The sequence below is a fragment of the Numenius arquata genome, chromosome 1 (assembly GCF_964106895.1).
Source record: "Numenius arquata chromosome 1, bNumArq3.hap1.1, whole genome shotgun sequence".
Classification (NCBI taxonomy): domain Eukaryota; kingdom Metazoa; phylum Chordata; class Aves; order Charadriiformes; family Scolopacidae; genus Numenius; species Numenius arquata.
This window is the reverse complement of record NC_133576.1, coordinates 75,248,108-75,268,986: the sequence shown is the minus strand read 5'-3', so window position 1 is coordinate 75,268,986 and position 20,879 is coordinate 75,248,108. Positions and strand designations below refer to the sequence as shown.

Below are 20,879 nucleotides of genomic sequence, written 5' to 3'. Positions count from 1 at the left end.
ACCCTGAGAAGCCCCAGGCCCACAGGTTGGTGCTGGCAGTGCGCGGCGCCTGAGGCTGCACCGCAGCAGCTTGGCCTGACAGCGCAGCGTACGCGCCTGTGTCCCTCCATGCGATGGCGGGCGGGAAGTGCCCGCCGGCGACCCCACGGCCGTGCGGGACGCGAGGTGCCACATACCCCCGTGCCGAGGGACAGGCCTGCGCCCCGCGTGCTTGCCACCCGCGCGTGAAAACCCCCCAGCCGCCCTCACGTAGATTCGTTCCCCACGCACCCGTGCCCCCTCACCCCAAACGCATACGGCCCTGCGCGGGTACCGATCCCCACCCGCCCGCCTCGCGGCCCTGGGGCCCGGCCAGCCTCAGCGGGGCGGCCGTTGGGAGCGCGAGCTCCGCCCCTTTGCTCTCGCGAGACCCCTCCCCGGGGGGCGCCCGCTGCTACTGGTCACGTGACGGCCCCGGGGCGGGGCGGGTGACGTCAGAAGCCATATGACCGGCCGGGGCCGTCGCCAGCCTTCCCGACCCGGTGCGACGCCGCTGCTGCCTTCTCCGCCCCCCGCCGCCGCCCCCCCCCTCCTCCTCCTCGCCGCCGCCCTCCCGCCGGTGCCGCTTCGCCCCGTCCCCTGACCCCGCTATGGCTCGGGCCCCCGGCGCGCGGGGGCTGCTCGCGGCGGCCGCCCTGCTCGGTAAGGACGGGGCGGGGGGTGGCGGCCGCGGCCTGTGGCGCCCGGCGGGGGAACGCAGCGCGGGGGAGGGGGGGGCGGCGGGATGTTGCGGCGGCCCCGGTGGCGGCGGCGGCACCACTGGACGCGGCACCTGCGCGCCGGCTGTCACTGGAAACCCGACCGCCGGCTCCCACCTGCTGTTGCCATTCCGGGGCGGTAGCTCTGACCTGGGAGGGGGTGCGCACCAGGCCTCCCGGCGGCGGTACCCGGCTGGGCCGCGGCCTGGCCGCGGGGGGGGAGGTCGTCCTTCTCCTTCCCTGCAGCGAGAACCCCCGTGAGCTGCGGGAGGTGCAAGGGGGAGGACAGAGGGAAGGCGACGGCGGCTGCGCTTGCCGTGGTGGGGGCAACGGTGTAGCGCCCGGGAACGCTCATCGGAGCATCTGCACTGGGTCTAGGGGCAGCGCTCCGGGAAGAACCTGGAAATATGCCTTTACCTCTCAGGAGGCATGGAAACGCAGGAACTACTGATGTCATTGCTAGGAAGTCACCCGTTTCTACAGGGCCTGTAATGCTCCATTACTTAATGGCTTTCATCCTGCCGTATCTTAACTGAAACCTGAAATCTCGCTGAAGCGGAGAGATACTAGTGCCTTGATGAGAAGGTTTGTTAATGCGGCAAGGCTATTTTATGAGGAAGTGCGTCTGGCTTGTTTACTGATCACTGCCTTGCTTTAGGTTTCTTGACTTGAAAGCCACATCATGCGACACTATCAGGTTTCTGAAATGTGGCTTTGGCAGCAAAGGAAACTTCTTTGGTAGCTAGCAAAAGTATTTCCTGAATAAAGCAGCAGTTGAAAGTGGTTATCTGCTGTCATTTTGGAGATTATGACAGCCTTTGAAACTCCTCTAACTCTTCTATTTGGTAATAAATATCTTTAACATTGTTGATGGTACATCATTTTCACTGACCCTGGAAGATGTCACTCACGAGGGGCACCGAGCAATTCAGATATCTAGCTATTGTGAGCCAGTCTAGTGAGCACAGTGATTTGCAGTGCTATCAGAGTTGCTTCTTAGGTTTGACAACTTAGGTGCATTGAGCTGCTGTTATAGTGAGAATTCTTTGTATAGCTTGTTTAATATAGATATGGCTTAAATGAAGAATTGCTTTTGTTTGCCTTCTGACCAGCCTGCATGTTTAAGTGGTACCACAGATAATATTTTCTAGGACTGTAGTAGTTTACACTGCTTAATTAGCAGTTACAGACATAATTTGGTGCATTAGCTTTGTCACTTTCTGGCATGTAAAATTTGTTGGTTTTCTGCAGCTGAGGCAACAGATGTTTATTTTACTACAGAGTAAGTATTTACTGACAGTCGGGGCTTTGTACCAGTGTCTAGTAGCTGGGTGTTTCTACATAACTTGATCTTACAATCTCAGGGGAAAACTTTGTGGTGCAAATAGAGACCCCTCCTTGGAGGACAGATAGCCTCTGCTGTCTTCTGCCAGAGCATAGGCCTTGGGCTGCAGTGAGGGAGAGAGAAGAGTAGGAGATAATGAGAAGATATGACCTGAATTCTGACAGTTTTAGCTTGTTTGCAGCCTTTTAGCCATCTGAGTGAATACAGATGAGGATAAGGTAATGATCACAGGAGGCTGAAGGATTAGCATGGGTGGGTCACATGTGAAAGCTTGTTTGACAATGCCTTGACTTCGGGACAATAGAAAAGTTTTTTTCCCTCCAGAATACCTTACCACACCTCACTTACTGTTTTAGTTTTCCACTCACATTGAGCTGCAAGCATTAAGCTGAATATTTCTTGTGTCAGCATTAAGCGTTTTGTGATGAATTTCCTCATGAACATCAAATGTGCCTGTGGAATGAAAGAAAGATTTAGGTAATACACGAAAAGGGGGCTATGGGAAATGAAGTACCTCCCATCAAACTTAGCTGCTGTGTTTTGAAATGTGGAGGAAGATGGTGCTTGTCTGCTGCTGAGCATGATGGGTCAGTTGGGTTGCACAGACACATCAGAGAATACATTTTTGAAAATCTAAGTTTAGAGTCAGGCATGGATTCAGTGAGGAAATAATGAAGTGTCTGAGATTTGGGGAAGGAAAAATTAGTTTGAAAAGGTAGTGTGATGCCATTGCAGAGTTATTGACACATAATCCACGTGTTTCTATTGCACAACTCTAGTCCGAAGGGGAATTTCAAACCTTGCTACAAGTGTAGGGGTGGCTGAGAGAAACTTGGATAATGAATTCCAGCAAGTGAGTAACTTGGTGTTGTATTGTTTTCTTCATTTTTGGCATTACTAGCTGTATGGAACTGAGACCAAGTATAAAGTAGTTTTCCTGAAATACAACCACTTTTACATTGTGTGACTTCTGAAACATTGTTTTACCACCTACTTCCCTTAACATAGTATTTGCTTGGTAGGTTCTTTAAGTGTGTTGATGCAATCTCTAAGGATCTGAATTTCTGTGCTAGTCCCAAGCCTGTTGTCATGTGATAATGTGCTCAGCTTTGGCTTCGACAGCTTTTTTGAGTTGTAGAGTAAATTCTTACTTGCCGAGTAAGAACTCCACCGGTTCCCTGACCCACCACTCTTGAGATATTCTCCTGAGGTTCCTGTTCAGGCTGACTTAAAAGTTTCATTTTTGGTGTAACCCACTTCTAGAGTGTTCTGTAATAAATAGGATGATTTCTAATCAGCAGCAGATGATAAGCTCAAGAATTACCCCTAGGTACAGAGGAACCCTACTCAAAGAAAAGATGGGTATGTTATTGAGAAGTTGACTACTGTTATCTCTGTTAAGCCTTTCTATGTCTTAAAGATAGCTTACTTCTAGCCCTAGGAAGGCCCACCTCGCTTTTGCTTGTTGCAGCTTAACTGCAACAGTTTGTCTTTTCTCCCAAGTCAGACATGATTATTTGGAAATTCTTTGAGAAAGCTTGGTGCCATAATGAATTTTTTTTTTTATTTATTCTCTTAGCGTAGCAGGAGACCCTTTTGGGTATGTGAGTGGCACTAGTTACAACAGCTATTGAACACTTCATTACATTATCTTAATTCTAAATTATAGGTGTACTATTTTAAAGTGTATCTTATGTTTTGGTGTGTCAGGCTTCCATGATTTGGAAATGTACACCTGACTTCAAGATGGACTGGTATTCCCCTCCGTGTAAGGGTAACAGCTTCTTAACCTTCTTTGTCACTTGAGAGCACCACTGGCTGTCAGTACCACTTTTTCTACTGTAAGTCAAAGTGTGAGAGTTAGTAGTCCCTTGGCAGTAGAGTACAGAGTTTCAAATATGGTTCAGCTCTAAGCAGTTGTCTAGCTGTTCCCTCTCCAGTCAGTGTTCAGGCATGAGCACAGTAGTCTGCACTTAATACGTTGAGGTTTTTTTTTTCTGTTAAACTTCAGTGGCTTCTGATTTTTTAACAAGGCAGAACTCAGTCTGTGTAATATGGGAACACCAGTATATCTTTACTTTCCTTGACAGGAGTGAGCTCTACTCTCTCCTCGATAGGATTAGGAGAGTGGTTTTACTGAGGCAGTTAATGTATTAACTTTTTTTTCTAATATCCTCTCTTCTGGGGAGACTTTCTCTTTAAATTGTCAACACAGTGCTCCTTCCTCCAAACCGTTGCCAGCTACCTTGAAGGATGTGTCTCAGCTGTGTGGTGTGATACAGCAGCACTAACCAGAGCAAGTGCAAAATGAGCTTGTGTGAATGCTGAAAAAGGCCTAGCCATGGGAGTTCAGACCTCCTGGTGGACTCATGTAATCAGTTGCTGTAGAGCCATCCCAGGACTTCCTTCCTCTAGATAGGAAACCGTAAAGAAACTTCATGTGACTAAACTTGATGCAATTGTGCAATTCTCTGGCCAAATGGCAAGTGTACAACTGCTAAATAGCCTTTCCTTCATAATGCTTTTGTACTTTTATGAATTTGTTTATAAAGACAGAGGTTATCCATCTGTGAACTTGAATTGAGAAACAAAATGTTTAGTGCCTTGAGGGAAACCAACAATATCAAAAACATAATCTGAGCCTGTGTGAATTTGTCCCTGTTAGTTGGCAAGGATGCATCTTCTAGGGTTGGATCAGGAACTTGATATAATCAGGTGCTTGCCTGCACAAGTGCAGCTGATTCTCTTCTCCCCTAAAGTGCCCTCATCCATCCTTGAATTAAACTCTGTTCCCCCTTTCTGCTACTGTTTGTGTTCAGGCGTGTCCAACAGCAGTTGAAATGAGTCCAGCCTTGTCTTTTCCAGCTATGCTTTCCAGATAGCCAGCCTTCCGAGTCCATTGGTGACAGGTAGGTATAACTCATAATTTTATGAAGACTATCTTGTCTCACATGAAGTGGTTCATACATCAAGTCTGTCAAGGGATTTTCCCGCTTTCTGTTGTTCCACAGAAGTTTTAGGGTTGGCAAATAGTGTGATCTTTCAAAAAATATATTATTTTTTTAGGTTCTTGTTTTTTCTGTACTATCCCAAGGTAGTATAGATCCTGGATCCTAGGCAAGTGATCTTGACTTGGCCTTCTGAGAACGGACTTGTACCAGGTCTCCCTCTTGGAGTGGTGCTTACATTAGAAGATGAGTGATTAAAGGAGCGCATGACTCCTCAGGGATTTTTTCCATTCTTTTCGCTGGCATAGACTTAGGAGTCTGAAGTGGTGACAAAGGTCACCAGTTTGTTCATAAAATGGCACTTAGATGACAGGATCCTTCTGAACCATCAGAATGAGTGAATTACTGGGCAATTCTTTTCACATGTACAATGGAAAAGTAACCTTTAGATAAGAACCAGTGTTTCTTATCTAGAACCCAAAGAACATCTGGGCAAAGGTGCAGGGCAGCACAGCAATGCTGTAGCTTAGGTGCAGAGTGATTGTGCAGCGCCGGCATCAGTCAGCAAGCATCCCTTTGCCGTCAGAGTATGCCGTGCTGTAATTACAGGGTAGGCTGTAGCCGAGGAGAGTCTTTGATGTGCGTGATCAGGCTGTGGGTGTGATACTCTGAACCACTGTCATGGCGCTTGTGGGGAGCAGTTCGCTGGGCTATGCTGCAACCACGCTTTCCCTCCCTAAGGCCACAGTCACTCACTGGAACTGCAAACAGACCCATCCACTGAATACCTGTATTGCTTAAACTACCGATGATGTGGAATATGTGCACAGGTGGATTTGGATGGCTTGCTGCCCTTTCTTCCAAGAGGGAGGCTGAAAAATACTGAAAAGGCTTTTACTCGTGCAGGAAACATGAATATTGTAACAAAACCCAAATTGCATACAAGTAGCTTTTGTGTTTGAGATCCTTATTGTCAATGTTCTGTGTTTCTAATAAAAATCGGACACAAAGTAAATAATTAACTACAGTAAGTAAAGTCCTCTCTGCAAGCAGACAGTGTAAACAATTGCCGTTAATAAATGCTTGCTTTTTTGGAGCACAACAACCATTAATCTTTCTCCCTTAGCAGCTTTCCATTATATGGGAGAGTAACCCAAGGGTAGTTGTACTTGGCTAACAGGATTTCAATTATAAAAAGGTTGAAACCTGAAAGCAACTTTGTGTGGTCAAGAAATGGGGAATCCTGCCGTTCTGAGAGCCATATTCAAAAGGGCTCAGATTTAGATTGTTCAAATGTTCTAGACTGTTTTGTTAGCTTTGTAGTTTTCAGTTTAAAACCAACTTAACTTTTTGCAGTAGGTTTCTTTCAGAAAAATTGTTATATCGTCAAGAAAGTCGTAGTTTTGTTTGACTTGTTTATTGTATCTCAGGGTATTAATATACTCTGCTTGGTTTTTTGATGTAGGTATGTTAGATAAGGAAGGATGCTGTATTTAATTCAAGTAAAATATTTAGCCTTGCTTCAACAGTTTTACCTTCAAAGTTTTCTTGCATGAGATTATACTTTCAGAAATGAGGAGTAAAGGTAGAGATTATCTTATGATTTTCAATTAAAAATATGCAGCTAGAATAAATATGTAAACAGCCCTTTTTTGGAACCTATTGGAGTACAAAGGAAGCATCTGAACTAAGTGAATTTTCTTTGCTAGTACATTTTTCATGTTTTCTCTACTAGAGATCCGTAATGTAGTATTTCCAGACAAATGAATAATGAACTTCACAAAAGTTAACTTTTTGCTATTGAGAAGTCTAAGAGCTGTTCAGCTGTGTGCATTTGAAGTGCTGCACTTGCTCTGCCACAGATAGTTGTCACATAGGGTGCTGCAGTTTATTAAGATCATCTAAAGTTAAGAAACTAGAGGTTGTATCGGTTCTTGTGTTTTAACAAAGAATGATACTGTTATGAGAAATACAAGCAGGATTCTCAACTTGTAGTTATGCCGTGATAAAATTGAGCAATACTTTATGTAACTTGATTAGAAATATTCCCAGGACAGATTGATTCAACATCAGTTTTCTGTATTCTTGACATTTTGACTGTAGGCTCTTACTATTTGTGGGCTGGTGATGATTCATGCATTAATCACTAGTCGACACTGAAACTGCCTTCACAAACTCAACAGCTGCTTTCCTGCCAAACCCAACGAGCTGTTCCTCTGCCTTAAACTGGCTGGAGAGAAGAGTAGGCAGGACCTTCTTTCCTTCAGTGTCTTGATTTGTTCTTCAGTGGGGTTTTTTGCTAATTTTTCTTTGCCTCTGTGTCCCTTATGTTTCACTGTTTCATCTGCATTCCTACAAGACCATGGGAGCGGATGATGCTGCAGCACAGTGCTCTCTGATCACCACCCTTGTGCATGTTGGCTTATTTGAAGTGAAACAGCCCTCTTGCCACTTCATCGAGGACAGCTCAGTGTCTCGTGCTCGGTGTATCCATCTCATCACTGACACTGCAAATCCAGCAGCTGCTGAACATTTCTTAAGGAGGCATGGGGTTTTACAGTGTTTTTACCACACTGACAAAATCAGGATTCGTATCATGGTGTGGACTTCACCTTGCAAAAATCTAGTAGTTATGCAGGTGGTATTTTTTACTGTTTGTTCACACCCCTTATTCTCTATTATTTAAACTTGCTGAGGGTAATTTGCCAGCTCTTCATTCCCAGAATCTGTCTTCCATTTGGTGCTTTCTGGTACCTCTGCATTGTCTTTTGTTGTTCTCTGAATCATCTGTAATGGGCAGGTTTGTCACATTTTCCTTTCGGTCAGCAACATTTTTCTTAATTGTTTTTCAGTCTTTTATTTTCTCTGTGTTTCTTTTTAAAACTGTTTTTTTTTTTTTCTTCTTTCATTCTTTTACTGCCTATTCCTTGTTTATTTTTAGCTCTAAAATTGCAAAGATTTTTAATAGCTGTCAAACAAGGTAGTCAGCAAGAATGCTGAATGCTTTCATTCTAGCATGTTTTCCACTGGTAGTGTCAGTTCAAGTAGCCATGGACTCTTATTCCTTGCTTTTATACTGTTATCTAAGCTGTGCTAGAAATCTTCAAGAAAGTGTAAGCAGCTTGCTCTTGCGAAAACAAGTGCTTGGCTAAAATGTAAACAAGTTCCAGATGTAAATTCAGATTGAAGGAAACTTTGCAAATTGGAACTTCCATGCGGAGGAACATTGACTGTTTTTAGTACTGCTTTGAACTGCAATAAATAACATTAGCTTTGTGAATATATGTTCCTTATTGAACATTGAGATGGATATAAAAGCAAAGGTAAGACAGTTTTGCTTTGAAATATCAGTTTTCTACACTATCCATTCTTAAGCAATTTCTTTCTTTTGTATCTCTGGTTTCAAGTCTAGACTCTTTAAACAACTGGGTAAAATGTATGAATTCTAGCTTAAGTTTTGGTCCCCTTTGGTGGTGGGGGAGGATATATTGTTGCTAAGGGGAAGGCAACAAGGGAAAATACTTGCTGAGTGCCAGAGAAATTCTTTCCAATGTGTTCCTACGACTGAAGGACCTTCGACCAAAGTCCAGCTGACAAAAGTCCAGTTTTTCCTAATAATTGTCTTAACACAATTGTATGCACCATAGTTTTATAGCGAAAAGTTTTTAAATTGGGATTTGCTTTTTGAAAACTTCTTGGGGAGGGAAGCTACATAATGAATAATTCCTCAGCTGGATCTTTTTGCTCTATCAGCAGTTGAATGGATTAGCATGTTTGACTCTTTACAGCTTACTTGCTTGAGATAGTGGTTTATGTCTTGCGGCAGCTTTTTTATCAGGTTTTCTGCAAGAGTGAAGTTGTTACAAATGCAAGCTGATAAAGTGCTAGCATGAAAATGGTGCAGGCTTTTTGCAGTGAGGTTTGCTTCAGGTGTGTGTGTGTGATTAATTAAGAACTAGAAAAACAAAAATTCTTGACAATAAAGAACTTGGAACACCTTGGTATGATTTCAGGTACAGGAGCACTGTCCAGTGAGCACTCTCCAGTTAGCCCTTACTGCGAACGATGTATGAGAGAACCAGATTTCTGGCTGTATCCAACCTGCAGCAGTGCATGCCCTAGGTGCAGCTTCATTGTCAGTGGACGCTGGTCTAAGTCCATGCTGCTGTCAGAAGGGATGATCCTGTTCTCCTCTGGCCACATGTTCTTGCCCTGTTGAGTCAGTACTAGTGTGGTCACTTGTACTAGTGCTCTGAGCACTAGGGCTGGAGGGGAGCAAGTGGTGGGGGGGAGGGAGGAAGGCGTGCTTTTGTCAGCAGCTCAGTCTGAGGTTAGCTTAAACCAGTCAGAAAAACATAACCTCAGTTTGTGTCAAGGTCTTGGCCCCCATCCTCCTCTCAAGCGCAGAGAGCGTGATGACAGTAAAGAGAAGTTGTCCTGGCAAGGGTGGCACGCTCCATCGTGCTATTTTTGGCAGTCCCTCCAAAACATCTGCAGTCAATCCAAGCTTTCTAAATGCTGCATTCAGTGCATGTACAGCTGAATGTCCTGGTACAGCAGGAATGAAGGCTGCGTGGTGTGCTGTGGGGGGAAGGCTGGGGGCTACAGGCATGCAGGATCAAGTATGCTAAGTCAATTCCGGCTGAAGCTTATGAAATAGTTGCTGTGTAGGTTGAACACTGAGTAGCTGCCTTGAACAGCATGGCTGATGTTTGTTGCAAGTTCTTCTTACCCTCTGAGGACACAGCATGTCAACAGTTTTGGTTTGGGTGGCTTTGTCTTTTTATAAATGGGGTGTTAAATTTGTCCTCTGTGTACTAGTGATGTCCAAGCTAATATAGATACTGTTAACACTCAAGTTTCCAAACTCAACTGCTGTTTAGGATGTACTCCTAAAATGTACAGTTGTACGTATGTGTCTCTTTAGCATCAAAAATAAAAACTTACGTGATACCAGGTTAACCACTTGTCATTCTTAACAGGCTTTCTACAGGCTTCCTCTTCATTTGAGGTGAAAGATTCAAGTGGTAAGGTCTGCATAATCGCTGATCTGATAGTAGCTTTCTCAGTGGAATACAAAAGCAGCGGGCAAAAAGAGGTAAGGGGGTTATCTCACTGCTTGTCTCTAACTTGTCTTTATAAACTGTGTGGTTTTTCTGCACGTATGCAGTATTTAAGCTTTGAACAAATATTTAAACATGAAAAAACTGCTTCAGTAAATACTTCCCCCCTCCCAAGTCATGTTGTATCAACTTTTCATTTCTTTATTACCAATGTTGCTTCTCATTTAACAGGGTTAAGGGTGCCTGAAACCACCACAAACAATATATGTGTGAAATTACTTTTGTAATGTGTGAAATTACATGTGACTGAAATTTCACACCAGTCCTGTTGGTAGCTAAAATGGCTTTCATTGGAGCTGTAGAGGTGAAACTGCTACAAGTTGCCTTTTGGTGAACTTGGTCATACTTACATGGACTAAATCTGAACTGAAATGGCCGGTGGCATGTAGCTTTGAAAATTCCCTGAAATCAGTGATCGTCTCAGGGGGAAAACCCCTAGCTTTCAGTGTACCTACAGACTAGTGCAGTGCATACAAGTTGTTCCATATTAACAGCAAAAGCCTGTTAAAGGAAAGTTAAGGATTTTTATTGACAAATACTCTGCTGTTCCATTTACTTTCTTGGTCTCTTTACTACTGAACAGGAATTGTGGATTTATAATCTCATTGCAGTTGCATGTTTCGAGGCACTCTTGAAGTTGATTTCCTAGCCATCACTGTATTGCGAGATTAAAGAATCTATCTACTTTGCCAGTGGTGCACTTGCTGTATGTGACTTCAGCTGAAAGTTTTATATTGCATAGTCTCCTCTTTCAGTGGTGCTGATGGTCTGAAACCCTGCTGATACTGGTATGCAAGTTTGCATTCAGAGGTGACTGCTTTCATAACATGCTTTTGGCTGTTTCTTCTTGTAAGTAGTAAGCTCAAAACTTTCCAGTAAACATTGTATTGGTCTTCAGGTACCAGGTTATCTCTCAGTATGTAGTGGCCTCAAAGTACTATAGACAAACTATGGCTGTACCATTTGATTTTCTTCTTCCTCAATTATACTACAAGAAACAAAGCTTAAATTCTTCCATTTTTCACATGTCCAGAGCACATCAGATTTGATTTGCCTAGTACAGAAGTACCTACGAATTCACAGTGCTAGTTCAGCAGGGGAAAAAAGTCTCAGAGGTGCTGTTTTGTCCTCAAATTTCAGAGAACGATATTCATAGAAATGCAAGTGCCAGCAATGTGCTACTTGCTATATACAGGTGTGTAAGTAGACATCTTATAGTGTATACGAATGTCAACTGTATGTTTTATAACAGTTTCGTAGGATATTTAAGAAGCAGTAAGGAAAAGCTGTTACATCGTCCCATTTACATGTGTTTCATTTTCTGACCCGCAGGTTGCATACTTCTTTCTTCCGCAAAATGCTACAGTAGGGCAACAGAGCTCATGTGGTAATGGTAACACATCTCACCCGCTCCTGGTATTGGGTTTTGGAGCAGGACATTCATTAAGCCTGAATTTCTCAGAAAATGCAGACAAGTACCAAGTCGAAGAGCTAGTTTTCCACTACAATCTGTCAGATGCAACTTTATTCTATAATTCAACTGCAGGTAAAATGAAAACTTCCTGTTCTCATTGTCTAACCCTCCCAGATGTAATTCTGATTTGTTTCGGTAAACACTGTTACATACTAATGCAATGTAATCTTTTTACAGGAGAAATAAAGAGAGTATCACACAAAACTATTATTCAGGCATACATGGGCACAAAATACAGATGCATCAACTCCAAGCAAGTCAATATGAAGAACGTGAACATTACTTTTAGCAATGTTACTTTGGAAGCCTATCTCACAAACGGCACTTTCAGTGTGAACAGTAGGTATCTTGTAGCAGAAAAGGTACTTGGTGAGCTAATATTTCCAATAATAGAATATTTCTTTTTAAGTCCTGACTAATCATATTTAGGCAGGTACAAACTGGATCTAAACCTCTGATAGCAGCATCTTTTGAAATGAATAGACCTGATTTAGGTTTCCTCTGTAGGGGTGTCAGCATCCATGCCTAGAAGATAGCATGCTGTGTTCCCATGGGTTTTGTACAGGTATTAGGAAACACTCCTTCTGTTCATGAGTATTTATGGGTGTAAACATGTGCTGTAAACCCAGTACGTTGACTCGGCACATGGCCAAAATCCTCGTTTAAGAAATATCTGATAACTTCCAAGTACTGTGCCTCTACCAAAGTAGTTTGAACTAGTTACTGTATGCTCCAGGGAAAATCAGGGATATAATGGCAGACAATAGACAACTTGTCTGTAGGGAGCAGTTATGTACATCTTCCTACAGGAGGCCTTATATAAGCTGTAACAGTGATGTTCTTTCTCTGTCAGGCTCAATCACAAAATGACTTTTTGTCCTGACTGCTTGTATTGAAAAGCATTTTTTAATTTCACTGCTATACTGATTAGAAGACGAACTACTTCATGGTGTGTTTGTGTCCTTTGCTTTTGTGGCAACACTCTTCAGTTTACATGGCTCTTGATGTTTGGTCCCCTGTGGTATCTCAGGGAGTGATAAATCTTAGCCTTACTTTTGGGACAAGTAAGAGGTCTGAGCTTCTCTGGGAAACGTAAAACTCTTCTGTCTTATGTTGTTAGTCTCATTTATGCACCTGTTGAAATGAATCTTAAAAACTAGGGTAGTCAGTGCTGGCATGTGATGGATACATTGGAAAAAGCGCCTTCTACGGGAATATCTATATGTTGTCCCGTGTCTCTGAAAAATACCTTGCCTGATGCATGGTAATACTGGAGTTGACTTCTCTTATGGCTGCCTCACATGACTGGCTCAGATTTCAGTGTGCATCATTCTCTTGATGAGTCTTTTCCATTTAGTGAACTAGCTTGCAGCAAAGATGTGGACCTACATTTGTAACTTTAAAAAAAAAAACCAAACCTGATTTCCATTACTACAGTCTTCAGAACTATCTCATTTTTTAAATGATCTCTTGATCCAGTAGTTATCCTGGATAAGTATGGTAAGTGGTCAGTTGTCAGCAGGCTTGAACATAAGCCACGATATTAGGAAAAGCTGTTTTTTAAACTTCTATGCAGCTTCAATAAAATCTCCCTACTGTGTAATAATTTTCCTTTTAACACCACCTATTATCTGTTCTTCGGTTAAAAAAAAAAAATCAATACTGCATTATTTTGTATTATAAGGGTGTTCCTTGTGCAACACAAGTTTGTCATCATTTGGTTTTTTTGCTAATCCTAATTACTACTTTTCTTTTTAGATGAATATGCACACTTTAATTTGCCAGGATCATTTCCCTGGAGCGCTTTTCTCCATCCTGTGGTATCACTGTTTTGATGAAACTATTGATCCTCAGAAAAAACATGTGATTTCCTATGATCCTGGGATATATACTGTTTGGTCTGAGTTCAAGGTTTTGGGGGGGTATTTTACTTGGTTTTTTGTTTGTTTGTTTCCATATTCCTGTTGCCCATAGTGCCGTGCTCAGTTTTTTCCTTAAATTATCATCATCCCTAAGTTTTTATTACTTTCTTGGGACTGCACCCAGATATTTTTTTCCTATTCCTACTGCACAATGAGCTATATCTCTTTGTTGTTGTGTTTTTGTTTTTTTTTTTAATTCAGATGTTAAAGAATTCTCACTTTATTCTTTTTTTAGACCCTGAAATACCTTGCTCTTTCCAGATAGGTTCCTTCTTTCCACTCTTGTAGGCTTGAGACTTCCTGTGTCCTTTTGGCAGCTAGTTATTGATAAACTTTAGATCTGGAATTCTCCCTTAACCTTTTTTTCCCTGCAACTCCTTCATTAACGGATATTTCTGCTGGTGATCTGGGCAAGGCTCACTGAAGGGAAGAAGAGTCAGTGTTCAGTGCATGTGTGCGTCACTAATAATGGTAACTTCTGTCAGTGTACCTAGAAGTTAGTGACTGAGGTTGTAGTAGTGATTATCTGCAGCTCTGAAGAAAAGGAGGCTTTAGTTTTATCTGTTGGTAGTTTTGTCAGCTGCTTTCCTGTAACTGTCAGAAAGATGTAAGAATCTGTTTCATCTACAAATCTGTCTTGAAGAGTTACTAGGAGTTATGCTGTAAATCGATTCAGTAAAAATATCAAAACTCCACCCTAGGACAAACTTCCACTTGAAGTGATTTGGTTGTTTCTGTCTCTGCTAACTTGAGTAAGAGGCTGTATGTGTTGGGATCTTGCAGATGGCAGGAAATTCTCCACTGAAGTACCAAGTAAAGCTGATGTTTGATTTATTTGTTAGGAAATGAACACATTTGGGGATCTAACCAGTATCTGTTAAGTCTACAAAAGCTAGGGTTATTCCTCTGTTCATCCACCTTCCCTCTGCTCTTTGACTTTCCAAAAATGGAGTAGAAATAGGAAAGTGTGCTATGTTAGAGTCTGTGTGAGTTCAGAAGGTATGATTTAGAGTTTTTCTTTGAGCCGTAGTTGAAAGTTTCACAAAGTTAAGTTGCTGTTTAAGTTCAGAGGCTATTTTTTAGACATCTAGTATCTGCAAGGTATGTATGGATTAAAGGGCCTGCTGATAAAAGTTTGAGTCAGAATTGACTGCCGCTGCAGTTGTTGTCATCCTTATAAAGTTGCAAGCTGTTATCCCTGACATGTGGAGATGACCTTGGCTTAGACCATGAAAGCCTCTGCTACAGTACTGTCTTTGCTGTGACCTTTGGTTTTGGCTTAGATGTTCAATGCAGGAGCCTTCTTGGTTTCCAGATCAAGTTAAGGTCTTACTGCCAGGTGTTTCTGAGTACTCTGGTAAATAAATCAGAGTCACTGTTCTTTCTCTTTCTTCTTGCCTTGGAAGTTGCTGCTGAACTGGATGAAAAGAGAAGGCAGTTTTATATCTTCGTTCAGCCTTCTTACCCTGCGGCGGTGGGTGGCTACTAATGCAGGACTAAAGGAAAGAATGGATGTGAGACCCAAAGGGAGAGGATGTAGCAAAACATTTGCCATCAGAAGCAGTGTCTTAGAATCCCTTTGTTAAGGGCAGAAGAGCTGCAACACTCTTATGAACACTTGGGAGGTCCAGTGGTATTCTAATGTTAATGTGGGTATTGCCAAAATAATGACATAGGGTCCTCACAAACTGGAAGTGTAACTGAGGGAGGGAGGGGAAGCAGAACACCACATCTCTTGGGAGAGCACTTTTAACAGCGGGCAGGAGAACTGTTCCTCTGTTTCTAGCACACAAGTGCCCAGAGTGTCTGAAGGATAGTCATCTCAGCCTTGCTGTGAACGTGCAGCAGGAACGATGTCAGCATAGCAGTATCTTATTTATCCTGACTTGATCGTGAAGTGAAATGACAGACATGAATAAAAGCACATGCGGTCACCGTGAACTTCTGTAAATAACAGCAGAGGTGTCATTTTCACATGCCAGGCTTTAAAAGTGTCTCAAACTTTTCAACAAGACTTTAGGTAATGCTTTACCATTGTGTTTCTCAGCTTTTACTATATTTTTTTATTAGGAAAAGCTACTTTAAATTGTGTCCTCCTTTCCCTTGATGATTAAAAAAGTAAAGCATCCCACAGCTTCATTTTGTTTGGTAATGACTGTTTTCCTTTCTTTCCAGAGACAGAATGTGCTGAAGATATGGTCTCTACTACTGCTGTAGTGCCTACAACTCCTAAACAGACTACCAGCCAGGTTCCAACAACTAGCCCAGCACCAACTGCATCACCCTCAAATCCTACAGTTGGTAAATACAATGTGACTGGTCCAAATGGAACCTGTGTACTTGCCTACATGGGGTTACAGCTTAATATCACCTACTTGAAAAAAGATGAAAAGGTACACTTTCTTTCTTCAAAGCCTTCAGATTCCTTCTTTGGAGAAAACTTGGTAAATTATTATTGGCCAACTTTTTTCTTCAAAAATCCCAGTTCTTTGTAGTATTCATCCATGATTGTCCTCTCTTTGAATTGCTTAACTTGGACTAGACCAATGATGATTGAAACGGTTTTCTTCTACCGAAAGTGGTCGTTGAAGATTTTTTTTTTTTTTTTTACTCTTACTGAGAGTATTAAACTTGTCTGTCAAATCCAGTATGTGTATACAGCCATTCCGCAGGAGCAGTAAAAATTACTAAAGATAGGAGTAGGGGGAATTCTGTTATCAGAGATGCCATCTCAACAAGATTTTTAAACTGTTATATAAAATACAACAAATTAGCCCGAGGTACCTGAATGAACAGAGTGAATGACTACTAGAAGGGAAAATTACTACTACTGTAAAACTGGACAGGCTTGTGTCTCAGTTAACTTCCAGCCAGTGCTGAGGAGGCTGGGGTTTGACTTTAATGCTTAAGAGCTTCTTAATGTCTGATTTCAACAGCAAAAAATGCTACATGGTTTATGTAAGATCCAGCCCTGGCACAGGTTCTGTCCCTCCATTTTTGATGCAAGGCCCAACTTGCTAGCCCCATTGATAAACCTGTTATCCACTAACCAGTAAATCAAAGGTATCAGTGTAATCCCAAAAGGATTGTTAAAGGCCCTCAGTAGGAAACAATAACCAAGGGTCAGCAAACCTTTATGTTCAGTAAAGCTTTGTTATAAGGACCTCTGATCACAAGCTGCTTTTTCCTATCCTGTGGCTTAATCTGAGGTAACGAGGACAAGTGCTGGCAATAAATTATGACTGCTGTTCTGTAGTTTAAGTTGGATCTTGGTGATAAAGGACCTGGTGTGAGGAGGGTGGTGTCTGTATAGGATTTAGCTACTTGATGCTGTATGTGGTGGTAAGAAGGAATCTGTGGCATTTATCATGATGATGATGACTGAGAGGTAAAAGCATGAGCACTGATAGCTGGTCTGTGGCTGTACAGTAGCCGGTTATGATGGACTGTGTTTTTAGCCACCGTAATTGTGTGAAATTCTGTAAGAATGCCGTGCTACAGGACACAGCTAGCTCTGCTGGAACAGCTGATTTCTAGGGTAATGACCAGTGAGGAGGTGGCAAATAGGTTCCAGTCACGTAAGGGTCAACTAAGAGCTACTGAAGGTTTCTGTTGGATTGTTTGGCAAGTGCATTTAACCCACAGAGTTCTTCAGATACAGGACAGTATAAAATCATGTACCATGGGCAAAACTAAAGCATTTTGAACTGATGTGCGAAATGATCATGCTTACAGGCAGTTCCCTTGAATATGTCAAAGCAGTATTTTATGCCTTGTTGCCCCCTGCATAGTGGTGGTTACTAATGTTTTTCCTTAGGCTGCTAAGACCGAAGAAGTTTAGTGTGGAGAAGGCAGCAGGTTATTGGCTAGTCAGGGCTGGGGAAAGCTTCATTAGGTGTGCAAAGATGCCCTTTGTTCTGTACCAGCCTTGGTAACTTGCACATGTATCTGCCCAGTGGTCTGTAAAACGTGTGGGCAAGCACAACACTGTATGCGTGTGAGTACAAGCAAGCTAGAAGTCGACTGAATGTATGGTGATGTTTTAGTCTCTTCAAATGTCACAATTGATTCTCTTCTCATAGATGGGATTGGATTTGCTGAATTTCGTACCACATAATACAACTTCGTCTGGGACATGTGACAATACGTCTGCCTTCTTGAATCTGACTTTTGACAAAACAAGGGTTATCTTCCGCTTTGCACTGGTAAGAATCTCTAGACAAAGCCTGTAGGGTCTGGCAGGACTTCTCATGTGGGAAAACTAATTGGGGCAAGTACAAGAGAAAAAAGATGCAACTACAGGAAGGGGAGTAAGTAATTCCTTTGTTTTCAGCACTAGGATTTAGGAATAGCCGAAGGAAATAGCAGTAGGAATAGCCTGTGACAAATAGGCATCTCATCTAATCGTACAAGTCTGGAACTAGATTTAAGTTCTCATTAATATTCTGTGTACAGCCCAAGAGCCATGTGTGCTTGTCTTATGATGGTTGGAAATCCTCTTTCCCATAGCCCTGCCTCGGTGCTGTATTAGAGCTGTGTACCCTTGAGGGCTGAATCCACTGTATGTGTCATCTCTGTGCTGCTTTTAATATTCACGGGATTGATCAAATGCGATCATCTGGATCTGTTGCTTTTAAATGATGCTCCGTATCTCTGTGGGATACCAAGCTCCTTTAAAGCTGTATCTGTAGCATAGGTGATATTATTACACTAGCCTGGTTAAGGCATGGGTGAGACTATACCTTTAGTGTGGAGGTCAAGTCAGCAGTCTTGAGGGGTGACAGTCCCCCTTTCTCTGCCTCCCTCCCCTCCCCCAGAGTCATTTTCCCTAAGGTGCATACCTCCAGTAGCTTTTCTCTCTAAAAGGTGCAACCAAGCTTCTTCCTTTGGATGCTAATCCAAATTGTGGACTACCCTTTGAAAAACCTTTCTCAAAATGCATGCAGAATTGATCTGGAATGTTAACAGCTTATGTTGTACATCATGAGCTTAAATAACTACTTGTTTCTTTTTTAAAAGAATGCAAGTGCTGAAAAATTCTTCCTGCAAGGTGTGAGCGTAAGCACGACTCTGCCTTCTGAAGCAAAAGGTAGGGACTTCTAAGTTTACTTTCAGTGACTACTATAAATATTAAGGGTTGCCTGCATTAAATAACGTCAGAAAATCTGGGATGCATGGAATTCAAGCTCTACGAGCTTACAGCTACTGCTCTTCAGGATTCTGTAATAAGACTTTCTCTTACACAGTTCCAAAATTTGAGGCATCGAACAACAGCATGAGTGAGCTGAGAGCTACAGTAGGGAACTCCTACAAGTGCAGCGCAGAGGAGAATCTCCAGGTCACGGACAAAGCCCTTGTCAATGTATTTAACGTTCAAGTCCAGGTTTTCAAGATTGATGGAGACAAGTTTGGGGCAGGTAAGAGGTTTACATTTGGGGAGGGGGGAACCTAGGATTTGTGAAGTGTACTTCAATATAAACATGTAATATTCTGTAGTCAAATGTCAGCTTGTGGGTGCTGAGCTTAGTCTCTGTGTGCCCTATTACAGATGTTGTTGGGACTAGTAAGAAAAGTATGTAAGAAGGTTTGAAATATCTAGGACTACTTCCTTCTGGTCCAGAGAAGGGTTAACGAAGAGCACTAACTTTCCCTCCTAACTGTATGAAAGGGGCAAAGTTCTGGGAAGTTCCTGACTTTTTTTTAGTTAATGCTGTACTTTTAGACTGTGGTTAAAGCAAAATGGCTAGGGGAGTCGCATGGATGTATTTATGATGACGGAACCTGTACATAACAGTAACAGCTCTTGAGAAGGAATTAATTATTATAAATCTCTATATTGTGCATACAACTAGTACTAGAAAGATTTCATCCTGAATGATCTTAGTTAGTGGGCTTGGCTTCCTTTGGGTTCTGGGCAAGCTAAGCTACAAGTTCACTTGAGCTGGTTTTATCAATGTGCTGAGGGCAGAAGATTGAGTTCTGGATATAGCGATCTTGTTGGTGCACTAGTGCCTAACGCAGGTCTTTTTTTCTTTCTCTTCAGTGGAAGAATGTCAACTGGATGAAAACAACATGCTGATCCCTATAATAGTTGGTGCAGCCCTTGCTGGTCTTGTTCTAATTGTCTTGATTGCTTACTTGATTGGGAGAAAGAGGAGCCATGCTGGATATCAAACAATTTAATGACTTGCACTAAAACCCAGTGTAGATGAAAAGCAATTGCAAGAAGCTGGGAAAAAAAAAACCCACACATTTCCCCTGAGCTAAGATTGATATTGTAAGGGAACACCTTTTCTTGCAAATTGCTGCTTCTTAAAGTCTGCTTTATTAAATGTGAAATCATCTTGCAGCATTTAACTATGCACAAAAATAACTTCTGGAAATTCTGGTGTTTAATTTTGCTAACTAGTTTAAATATTTACCCACTTAGAAACAAGCTAAAAGTTTTTAAGGGTGCTTTTTTGGAATTGGCATAAGGTATTGTCAGCTAAAGATTCCAGAGAGGGATGTTGCTAATTCACACTGACTCAACTTCAGAACTCGTAACAAAGGGAAAAGGTTTATTCTTTGTACCGCTGCCATCCAGCGATGATGATAGCTATACTGATGATGCATTTAAAGAAATCTAGTAACAACTGACAAATTTGAAATTTAAAATCTAAACTCCACCATGTCTCTTAGGTGTGTATTTTTTACTAAGCTTTAAACTCGATGCCTGGCATATGCAGGGTGTGAACAACGCAATACTCAAACCTTACAGGAACTCTTTATGATTGGACAACTCCTCTGTTTGATATTTTTGATGCTCTGCCAGCTTGTTAGGAGCTGGTACTTTTTTAAAATGGGTGTTATTTTTATTTACCTTTTTTTGTAAAGTGATTTCTGTCTCTTCTGTTGGAAGGTCCAGAGAGATCCTGTTACTGCACATGTGTACAATATAGATCTCAATCTGCTGATTCTCTTGCTTTAAACTTGGCTGGGGGGTTGTACACTTTAAGGATCAGTTCTTATGTATGCATTGCCTGTAACAATGCTAATAAAGACACTTTTTTTTCTGTATATCTTAGTGTTGCTGATTGCTCTTAAAAACATTTGGTCATTCGGCAAGTACTAAAGTTTTGGTTTGGCTTTACTTTGGAAGCTTTAACCAATCCTTAGTGTGGAGTTATGTTAAACAAGTGTTTAAGGTTTTTCCCTGTGGCCCAAATGTGAGGCTTAACTGTGTTTGCATCTTCAGAACAGCTCCTTGTTTGGGGCTTTGTGTCTGGAAACAGGTACAGCTTCTGTGTAGCCTGAGATCTGGAGAAGTTAACCCTTCTGTTAAATTGCT

General features: G+C 42.1%; 1 protein-coding gene across 1 annotated transcript; it reads left to right on the top strand.

The window, feature by feature from the left end:
• Positions 1–484: 484 nt before the first annotated feature.
• On the top strand, positions 485–20,607 carry LAMP1 (lysosomal associated membrane protein 1). Its single transcript, XM_074148573.1, is given in 10 exon segments — positions 485–547; positions 549–681; positions 10,013–10,128; positions 11,486–11,699; positions 11,805–11,966; positions 15,725–15,942; positions 17,632–17,754; positions 18,569–18,638; positions 18,796–18,966; positions 19,593–20,607. Coding segments are annotated over 10 exon segments (1,410 nt in total). The 3' UTR covers positions 19,733–20,607.
• Positions 20,608–20,879: the final 272 nt, after the last annotated feature.